Source organism: Cryptomeria japonica, chromosome 2 (genome assembly GCF_030272615.1).
Source record: "Cryptomeria japonica chromosome 2, Sugi_1.0, whole genome shotgun sequence".
NCBI lineage: Eukaryota > Viridiplantae > Streptophyta > Pinopsida > Cupressales > Cupressaceae > Cryptomeria > Cryptomeria japonica.
The window spans coordinates 607,752,057-607,764,069 of NC_081406.1; the positions used below are offsets into that span (position 1 = coordinate 607,752,057).

General features: G+C 33.9%; 1 protein-coding gene across 1 annotated transcript in view; it reads right to left on the reverse strand.

Moving 5' to 3' along the window:
• Positions 1-1,273: 1,273 nt before the first annotated feature.
• Positions 1,274-12,013, reverse strand: part of LOC131043841 (violaxanthin de-epoxidase, chloroplastic) — a 36,899-nt gene continuing 26,159 nt past the window's right edge. The window contains exon 5 of the mRNA XM_059216776.1: positions 1,274-1,908. Within this exon, the coding sequence (XP_059072759.1) occupies positions 1,584-1,908 (325 nt within the window). The 3' untranslated portion in view covers positions 1,274-1,583. The remainder of the gene's footprint in view (positions 1,909-12,013) is intronic.

Sequence of the window (12,013 nt, forward strand, 5' to 3'; positions counted from 1 at the left end):
TAGTATAATCTTTGGGTGAAAATTTATATTGGCATCTTATGATTTTTGTGTATGTGATATTGTAGCTTAATATAATTAGAAGCAAACAAATTATTCCATAACAACTCATAAATGATGGAGTTGTACCCAATTTAGTGTAGATTTCTTTCGGCTTGCATAACTAAGTCCTCCATTTGTCTTGGGTCATACCACTCTTTCTTGTCTATTAAGTTTTAAATATTGTGTCTTTCATTAGTTGTGACACATTTTGTGTTGTGTTTGTGTCTATGATTATGTGTGGTTAGTCTCTAGTGAAAATTAGGTGAGTTGTCACATCTTCCTTATGATGGACCACTTGCAACATGTTCAAGGTGAGGTTTCAATTCCATAAAACCAATCCTTGGGTTTTTGTTTTGGCTAGAATGGGAGAGGGGTAAAATTAAGTATGTGATTCAATTCCTTCTACCCTCATCTTTTGTTTGTGTGATGGTGTGAGTGAGAACTCTATCATAGGTTGTGAGGAGGATGCTTTTTCTCCATTCTTCATTGCATGATATCATTCCATGATGATTGTGCAAGTCTAGCATTGGTTTTATTCTATGTGGGTGTGCATTGACTCTGTTTCATTATGTGGTTGGGTAACAATGGTTGTTAATATCAAATACATCAAGTGTCCAAGAATGAGGTTATGACATATGTACAAAAGTATATACATAGATGTGTACATAAATATATACATACATATATGTACATAAATATATACATACATATATGTACAAAAATATACATATATATTTGTACCTAAATATATATGTTCATCTAAACTTTCTTTTCTAATTCCTTGATATTAAATTTGGCACATTACAAACCTAATCTACTTACACTTGCTAGAGTCTTGAATTAGGTTATTCTTCATTTTCTTTCAAATTTCACTTTTATTCATTGGCTATATTGTGTAGGACACTTAACACTACTCATGACGCTTCCCATGATCTTCCCATTCATTCACATCTATTTTTCCATCACCCATGAATAAATCATGTGCGAAGAAGGGATGAAATGAAAATAATTACAATAATCATAATTACACTCCCACATTAAGAAAATCACAATTGATCAAAGGCATCTATAAATAGGGTTTATATTTTGCAAGGCTTTCAAACTTTCAATCAACCAACACAACATATCAAGCAATAATATAAAAAGACAAACACAAATTAGGTCCAAATATAAGCAACATAAGCATTAGAAATACATGAAATCAATTATCTAATACAATAGATATAGCATAAATAAGATCCATCCATCAATTAATAAATAAAGTCAAGTCTCATCAATATATACAAATTATAGTGTCTCTCAATGCACTAATGTCCATAGTTTACATTAAACAACACTTGTACCAATTCCCACAAAATTGACCAATAATGTCATTGGTCATGTAGGTCAGCATAGACAAGCCATTCACCATGTGTGTCCACATGGCTGAATAAATGGGTGGGTGATAGTAGGATACCTCATTTCTTTGTTCAATTCTTATTGGAAATTTTACATATCCTCTCAAATTTCCCTATCCAATTTCTAAATCCATAAAATAAGCTCATTTATGACCTTCCAAATATTTTAATATCTTTCCCTAATTCTACTTCTTTTGCAAATGCTTGCCCACCCTTCTTAACCGTTTTCTCTAATCTAGCTAATAAAGGGGGTTCAGGGCCACATGTGTTATCTGTTCTCCTAAACTTTTTGAAATCTATTCCTACCATTTGAGCAGATTTTTCTATCTCAGGGATAATACTGGAAGAAAAGGTTGGGGTTCGTGTATAAACAACAGCACCTGCATAGCCTTCCCATGCATCATTTTTGCCTTGATAATAAATGAAGATATAATCGTTTGGTTTATTTTCTATATTAGATGAAATTATGTACCTGCAAAACATTTATAAGTAACAATTCAAAATGTTAAGAACATGAAAATATGCAATTTTAGTAGGTATTTTGTAGATTAAATTGTAATCTCTTCAACTTGATACTAGGAAGATAGTTATGACAATATTTTCATAAATATTTATGATATTATCATCATTTTTCTTCATAATAAAGACTGTGTGCATAATGTTTCCTTTTACATGATATTCTCATGTCATATTTAGTCATAAAAGAATATTTTGTACTTACACAAGTTTAAACAATAATTTATGATATCAAAAGTCTTAAAGAAAGGCAATAAGAAGTTGATTACATATTCAAAAAACCAAGTTACAATCTCTACTATGAAATTTGAGGTATTTGATATTTACTAGCAATATTGTGATAAATATCAAACATGCTATTGTCAATTTTATTTTACATGACATTGAAACAGCTCTTGATCCATATAAAGGAAAAAATAATGATTTTTAATCCATTTTATTTTGCATAAAACATAAACAATTGCTTTAAGATAAGATATTAAAGTGAAATGATTCAAGTTAATCTTATATGGACCTAAAACAATTTAAGATTAAAGAATTTCATAACATAAGAACAATTCCCAAGGCTCCATTGGATGAGGGATACATTTGAGTTTGTATATGATGTGTATGATATGATATGATATGATATAAAAAATTATTAGTCATAAAATCAATTCCAATAAACAAGTAGTCTTAAGTTTCACAAAAAAAAAAACATAAAAGCAAGTAACTTCATTGGCAACGAACTAGCGTTTCCCTATTATGCATTGAAAACAAATACATGCCAACTCTTCATTTGAAGATGAAGCTACTACTTAAATAACCTAGTGAAAGTGTGATGATGAAAATTGCATACCCTTGCCTTGTTTCCTTATGTTTTAGGCACACTTCAATTAGAGTGTACTTTGTATAATGGCATGTCTACAAGTGGCATATTCTTGCATGATTTTTTTTCTCATGACATTTTCCTATCATGTTCCCATCACTACTCATCTCTAGAAAACATTATCAATCTTTATATTTATCTTTTTTCACCCTAGATCAAATATACATATTGTGAATTTATGTGCTATGTTATTCCTTATTCATTTACAAATGAATTAAGATATTAATGAACTATTAGAAGAGAATTTACATTAGACGATAATAGATGGATCATATGCATCCTAATTTCATTCTTAACTTGCAACATTGTCATGATCATATTGCACACTTGCTTATTGTCTTTAATATTGTTTCAACACCATTGAATTGGATCACCTATGTGCACAATTGAAGAGAACATGACCCTCCTTTACTAGGTTTCCTAATGATGTTTGTAAACATTGCCCCACTTTAAAGAGAGGTATAACAAGGCAATGTTAGAAAATTCTAATTATTAGATTTTAGTGAATTCACTTTTGTGGATCTGGGTTAAGTTCTATGTGATATCAATTTCATGAGTGTGAAGATTAGTTTTGTAGTTGTGGATGTTAATTACAACATGAAGAGATCATTTCATTGATTTTAAGACATTCATTTGACCAAACCTTAAAATTCTAACACATTGGTGAATGAAATCTTAATATCTTCAACAATATATTCTAGCATTTTTTATTTTCTAAATATTATATTCAATTTATTAAATTTATTGATTAATCAGGTATTTACTATTTCAATCCTAACCTAAATGTATTTACTTTTTGTTAATGTTATATAGCTTTAGTTAGATTCCTTCAGGCCGACGTAAATGTCTAAGTGGCCTATCGACCTTAGACATTTATGTGCATCGATTTAAATAATATACTTCTTGCCAACTTTCATACTTTATATTGGCGATTTCATGAAGCAATTTGTTAATAAAATATAACTAATTATATAACCCGCCACCTTGGTGATAAGTTGATTTAGTTAAGAGACGTGTTTATTAATGACAAGCTGACTATTGGAAAAGACATGTTGTTTGGAGTCTCCCACGTATGGGTACATATAGATCAACTCTCTCTCTCTCTCTCTCTCTCTCTCTCTCTCTCTCTCTCTCTCTCTCTCTCTCTCTCTCTCTCTCTCTCTCTCTCTCTCTCTCTCTCTCTCTCTCTCTCTCTCTCTCTCTCTCTCTCTCTCTCTCCATATCATTGAAAATAAATATACATAAGAAGATTGAGTACCTTCCTTCAGTAGTTTGAGTACCTTCCTTTAGCAAATCATATACCATCTTCATCATATCATGTTTCATCTTCAGCATATTGATTCTTTCTTTAGCAGGTCGTGTTCACATATAAGGCATATCGAACTTATATACCATTCTTTGGAAGTTTGGGCTACATTCACTGAGATCTAGGGTGAATCTATTATGTCATATGGCTTCAAAGTGTGAAGCATTTTGTAAAGACATCTTGCTATCTTGTCTAATATATTACAAGACATTTGTTCCTGGGTTTTTCACCTTCAAGTTGGAAGGTTTTCCCAGGGTATATACTATGCAATTGTGTTTTAATTATCTTCTATCTAATCTAATCATAAAACTTAACATGGTATCAGAGCCACAATGAACTAGATCATGATCAGATTTTTTTTTATACACAACAATTTATTCTCATTCTAAGGAGTAGTTCTTAGAAAGCGAAAATGGTGAATGGACTTAAAGTCAAGGATAGGCTTGAAGGTGCATCAAACTTCACTTCATGGAAGTTTAGAGTGCTTATTGCACTTGAATAAAATGATCTTCTTTGGTTTGTTGAGGAAAAGGACTTAACTAAGCCAGAAGATCAAGAGGAGAAACTTCAATTCAAGAAGAATGCCATAAAAGAGAAAAAGATATTGATTGACTCAGTGAGAGATCATTTAGTTCCTCTCATTTCCAAGATGAAAATTGCAAGAGACATGTTCAAGACCTTGGAAGGTCCTATACGATGTTAACAACACAAGTAGGGCTCTTGCATTAAAGCAACAACTTCATCAAGTCAAGATGGCGAAAGAAGAATCAGTCATGTCATTCTTCATGAAGATCTCAAAACTGAGGGATCAACTAAGCCCTATTGGAAACCTAGTGATAGACAAAGATCTTGTCATGTTGGCATTGAATGGCCTCCCTCATTCTTGGGAGCCATCTATTCAAAGTATAAGTGGGAGATCCAAATTGCCTAGGTTTGATCGTCTTCGTGTGGATTGCATCCAAGAATAATCTAGATTGGCTGCAAGGGGAACTGACAAAGTTCTCAAAATGAAGACACTCATGTTCTTGCTACTCAATCTACCAAGAAAGGAAGAAATTGGAAGAAAGGCAACTTCAAGAGGAATAGAGATCAAAGATCAGATTCTGTACCTGATTCAAAGAAGAAGAAGAAAGATCTCTTGCACATTAGTGCTTTAGATGTGACAAGTTTGGTCACTACGCAAGAGATTGTTTGTCAAGGCCTAAACAACAAATGGAAAATATTAATGAAGTCTCAAATCAAAAGGAAGCTGAAGACAACTCCAATGGATTCCTCTTCATATTTGCCTTATCAAGTAATGTTCCCACAGATAGTGACACTTGGCTAATTGATAGTGGAGCTTCTCGACACATCACAGGCTATCAAGAACATCTTTCGAATTTGGTGGAAATGGAGTCTAATCTTGAAGTGATCATTGGAGATGATGCATGCTATTCAATGAAAGGATTTGGTGCTACATTACTCAACCTAGAATCTGAAATTTCTCTTCATCTAAGTGATGTCTTATTTGTGGCAAGAATCAAGAGAAATGTTGTGTCCATTTCAGCCTTGGAGGATAAAGGTTATCAAATAACATTTTCAGAAGGGAGAGTTCTTGCATGGCCAAATACCTCCAGCATCAAGACCACTCGTGTGATCAGCAATCAACATGAGAGTTTGTATAAACTTTTCACTCATCCAGTTCAAGCTCTTCTATGTGACTCTTCCAGTTCCAGCGAACTATGGCATAGAAGACTTGGGCATCTACATTTTAGGACTCTTCCATCATTGGATAAAATGGTCAAAGGAATTCCTAAACTTAGTCATGTACATGATGGTACTTGTAAAGGTTGTGCTATGGGTAAAAATATTAAGAGTCCATTTCATAGCAGTGAAAGTAGGTCAACAAAAAAATTAGATCTTGTACATTCTGATTTATGTGGTCCAATGTCAATGACATCCCTATGTGGATTTTTGTATTATGTAACTTTCATAGATGACTACTCTAGGAAGACTTGGATTTATTTCTTAAGGTTTAAAGAGTCTGATGAAGTCCTAGGTAGATTTAAAGAGTTTAAGGCCCAAGTAGAAAACTTATCTGGAAAGAGAATTAAAGTTTTAAGGTCTGATAATGGAGGTGAATACACTTCTGGTAGCTTTCATGATTTTTGTATTGAGGCATGGATCAAGAGGGAGTTTTGTGTCCCTTACAACCCACAAAAAAATGGGGTTGCAGAAAAAAAACAGAACCATTGTTGAAGTTACAAAAGCCATGATCCATGATCAAGACCTTCAAACCTTTCTTTGGGCATAAGCTCCTAGAACAACAATGTGTGTTCCAAATAGATGTCCTCATCTGATATTATAGATTATGACTCCAGAAGAAGCCTTTTTCAGGAATTAAGCCTGATGTCAGTCACTTGAGGATCTTTGGTTTTTTAGTGTATGTTTATATACCCAGAGACAAAAGAAACAAGTTAGAACCTTTTGGCAAGAGAGAAATATTTGTGGGATACAATGAAACCTCTAAATCCTAATGAATTTACATTCCCGGTCATAAGAAAATAGAAGTGAGTAGAGATGTTACATTTGAGGAAGATGTTGCATTTAGAAAATCTAAAGGTTCATGCATAAAGATAGATGATGAAAATCATGAGACTCCTCAAGACATGGACATTGATCATACTCCTGATATTCAAAGGTAGTCCACTGAACCTATAGCAGATGATGATCCAATTGAACCTTTGAATCCTATTGATGGGCCTAAAGATATTATTGTGAATTGAAAGAGACCTCTTTGGGCAAGAAATGTTATGCAAGAGGTAGAAAAGTTTGCAGCTCCTACAGGCACATTCAGAGAAAGTAAAAGACCACAAAGATTCTCTAGCTATGTTGCATTGATGTGTAATCTTATTGAGATTGGACCTTCCAATGTTGAGGAAGCCTCAAAATAGCAAGTATGGAAAGATGATATGGATGAAGAATATCAATCCATTATCAAAAATGATGTTAGGGATATTGTACCTAGACCTGAAGGAAAGTTAGTTGTATCTTCCAAGTGTCTATACAAGATTAAGCATGCAGCTGATGGAAGCATTGAGAAGTACAAGGCTAGATTTGTGGCTCATGGTTTCTCTCAGAAAGAAGGAATAGACTGTGAAGAAATATTTGCTCCTATTGCTCGCTATACTTCCATCAGGACCATCATTGCCATTGCAGTAGCTAAGTGATGGAAGCTACATTAGATGGATGTGAAGATAGCTTTTCTCAATGGTGTGATTGAAGAAGAGGTCTGCATTGAGCAATTTGAAGGCTTCATGATTCATGGGAAAGAGTCTCATGTATGCAAATTGAAAAAGGCATTATATGGTCTTAAATAGACTCCTCACGCATGGTATGAAAGAATTGACAAATACTTGGTGAGTTTGGGTTTCTGCAAGAATGATGTTGATGTGAATCTTTACTTCAAGGTATTCAATGGTAAATTTGTACTCTTGGTGCTATACGTTGATGACTTATTTCTTACCGAGGAAGATCATCTCATCCTTAGATGCAAGAAGGAGTTGACATTAGAATTTGAGATCAAGGACCTAGGACTCATGCATTTCTTTCTAGGTTTGGAAGTATGGTAGAGTCCTAATGAGATTATTTGAGTCAAGAAAAATACATCATTGACATCTTGAAGATATTTGGAATGTTAGATTGCAAGTCTATGTCTACCCCAATGGAAACGAACTTGAAGAAATTGAGGGAATCTGCAGCTATTTCAGATCTTGTAGATCCTACTATGTACATGTAGTTGATTGGATCCTTGATGTATCTAGTTAACTCTAGACTGGATATTTTCTATGCAATGAGTGCACTTAGTCAATTCATGTGTGAACCCAAGCAGATACATCTAGTTGCAGCCAAGCATATCTTGAGATACTTGCATGGCACAATTGGATATGGCTCGAAATATTCTTCCAGTGTGGACTTGAATCTACAAGGCTATTCTGATTCTGATTGGGCAGGGAGTGTTACTGATCGAAAGAGAACCTCTAGTTGTTGCTTTAGTTTGGGATCTGATATGATCTCCTAGTGTAGAAGGAAGCAGTCTTCAGTGGCCTTGAGCAACACAGAGGCATAATACATTGCAACATGTGTGGCAACTCGCGAAGTAGTGTGGCTTCAGAAGCTCCTTGCAGGATTATTTGGACAATCGTTGCAGCCTATAGTTATTCATTGTGATAACCAAAGTTGTGTGAAGCTATTAGTCAATCCAGTGTTCCATGATAGAATAAAGCATTTTGAGATTCAATACCACTACATCAGAGATATGGTACAAAGGAATGTTGTTCAATTGAGATACATTTGTACTAAGAAACAGACGACTGACATTCTCACCAAGCCCCTTGCCAAAGTGAAGTTTGTGCATTTTCAAGACAAGCTTGAAGTTGTGGAGAATGAAGCACTGGCTAAGAGGGAGTATCAACATCATTAATTTATTGAGATGTAATATAATGCATTCTTCTCTATGAGAGAGAAGTTTGAGGTGCAAGCCCTTGTTAATGCATTCTTCTCTGTGAGAGAGAAGTTTGAGGTGAAAGCCCTTGTTAATGCATTATTTTATGTGAGAGAGAAGTTTGAGGTGAAAGCCTTTGTTCCACCCTCTAGGAGTAGCCATGGTGGATGTCATGTGAGAGACTCCATGACTTAGCACTTGTTTTTACTCACCCTCAGGGAGTAGCCATGGTGAACGTCATGATGGGATGACGACATCACGTTGAGTGATTCCGTGATGAGCACTTGTGTTCATTTGCATTTCCATTCATGTGAGTAGCCATGATGCACCCACCCTCTGGGAGTAGCCATGGTGGATATCTTTACAAAGATCGAGAAGGACTCCTCTCTAGCTAAGAGGGAGTGTTAATGTTATATAACTTCAGTCGGATTCCTTCGGGTCGACGCAAATGTTAAGTGGCCTATCGGCCTTAGACATTTATGTGCATCAATTTAAATTATATACTTCTTGTCGAGTTACATACTTTATATTGGTGATTTCAAGAAGCAGTTTGTTAATAAAATATAACTAATTATATAACCCACCACCTTGTGATAAGTCGTGTTAGTTAAGAGACGTGTTTGTTAATGACAAGCTGACTATTGGAAAAGGCATGATGTTTGGAGTCTCCCATGTATGGGTACATATAGATCGACTCTCTCTCTCTCTTTCCATATCATTGAAAATCAATATACATAAGCAAATTGAGTACCTTCCTTCAGCAGATCGTATACCATCTTCAACATATCGTGTTTCATCTTTAGCATATTGATTCTTTCTTCAGCATGTCATGTTCACATATAAGGCAGATCGAACTTATATACCATTCTTTGGAAGTTTGGGTTGCATTCACTGAGATCTAGGGTGAATCTGATCTGTCATATAGCTTCAAAGTGTGAAGCATTTTGTAAAGACATTTTGCTATTTTGTCTAATATATTACAAGACGTTTGTTGTTGGGTTTTTCACCTTCAAGTTGGAAGGTTTTCCTAGGGTATATACTATGCAATTGTGTTTGAAATATCTTCTATCTAATCTAATCATAAAACTTAACACTTTTTAGTTTTTATAATCAAGAAGGTATGTTATGTGTGACATTGGAATTTTTTTCTCCTAGTTAAAAAAAATACAACTAAATTTAAGTTCACATTAATAAATTTAGGAATAATTTTGAAAAGGAAAATTTCTTGTTCAACCACCAATTTCCTAAATTTTTAAAATTAAATAATTTAACATTATGATTATTTAAAAAAAAATCTTACCAACTTTCTTAATTATGGAACTTAAAATTTTAAACTTTTCTAATACTAGAAAATTTATGGTGCTACTAAAATTTCTAACACCCACTAAGGTTGGGGTACTAAGGAGGAGAGCTTCCTAAAAAATAGAGCTAGAGCTTTTGAGATATTTTAGGAGTATTTTAAAACTACCAGTCCATTAATTTTGTAATGCACTTCAACTTAAAAGTTTAAACTTCAAAACTTAAGGAATCTAGTGGTCTCATGAATAGAATGCCTTTATCTTCTATATTCCATGCAGCGATAAAAACAAGTAAAAATTAAAAAAAACCCTCCAATTTTTTTTCACAGAAATCTAAACTTAGATGTTTGACAAGTAGAAGATAAATTCCCTAAGCTAGTGGAGCAATTTCTAGGCCCACCCCATATTCACCCACTCAAATATGAAAGCCTAAAAAGTAGGAGCTCCTATTTTGCAAGAAAAGAATTCAAATAATCATGTGGCACTTTTTTCTTCTTCATGGGACCTCCTTTTCTTGAAAAAAAGAGAGCTTAAGCTCCCCCATGAGACCCCACCCATGGTAAGGTTCTATGAGGGGATTTGGGATCTATTTTCACGAAGTAGGAGGTCAAAACAAAACAAAACAAAAATTATGCTACAAAATTATTTGGAATCCTTTTGAAAAAGGACAACCCCTACTTTTTAGGATTGCATATTCCAGTAGTTGCAACTAGGGTGGGGCTAGAAATTGCCTCACCAACTCAAGAATTATTTGTGCCACTTTTCAACTATTATTTTAGATTTCTACCAGAAAATAAAAGAAATAGAAGGAAAATATTGTTTATTTATTAAGTTTTTATTCACAACATTCTTCATGAGACCACCAACTTCCCTAAATTTGGGAGCTTAAGCTTTTAAGCTAGACAACACTACTAAATTGATGGGATCATCAACTTTAAAATATTCTTTAAAATTCTCAGTAGCACCCATCAAAATTTTTGGGAAGCCCCACTTCATGGGACCTTACCCTAAAATATATTGAAAGCGCATGCATCAAACCACAACCTCATTTACTTAACCTAGATATTCTGCAAGTGTAATTTATTCCCCTTCAAAAAGAAAGGATAGATGTTGAGGTTTAGAGAGTATATGAAAACATAATCTTTGGAATACTCTAGAGGTTTCAAATGGAGAAGCTAGGAGGACATATCATAAATTCTTGCTTTTCCTCTATTCAATGTAGAAATGTGAAGCAAGTAATAGGGATTGAAGTGTCATCCAACATCTCTTTTAGAAGTTGGTTAGAGCTCAATGCAACAATTATTACTAGGCATGCACTTCATTGTACTTTAATAAATTTTTCATTGATCTATCATTTTTTTGGAGGTAATTATTATTTTATACAAATTTATTATGAAGAACAATATTAACAATATGAAATGTTTACATTTCATGACATCAATATAGTGAATTTTTTGGATTTTGACTATGTAATAATTTTTTCCATCAACATTTCGGATTATACTCCATAATTCATTATTCTCCCCTCTAGCTCTCTCATCTTGATGATGAAATGATAATTGATATCAAACAAAGGCATGGAAGACTCCATAAATAGGTGATTATAGAAGATCTTTCCATAACAAAACAATCAAGAACTAATGAAATAAAAGAATGTTACTAAAAACTAACTAAACAAATTAAATGGCCATTATAAGCTAAAAATAACAATATTACTTTAATATGATGGCACTCCCCATGGGTACCTAGACCAACCACCTTGCTGAAGCCATGGGTGCCTTCCAAACATTGCAAATTGCTAAACAATTACAATGCAGGAAGGTGTGGATTGAGGGTGACTCAAATAACATTATTCAATGCCTAAGGGGGAAAAGTAAGCCTTCTTGGACTATTGAGAATATCATTAAGTACTCTATGAAGTTAATTGTGTGGCGGATTATTTTGCCAATATAGGGGTTAGTCTTGACTCAAGGAAGACTTCGTTTAAGGAAGACACCTTGGAGGTCGAGGTTCGGTCCTTTCTCATGCTCGATCGGACACATAGAAGACTTGAGGAGATTCCTACTAAATCCGATGATGAAAGTAATTAATATTGTCATCATTTTT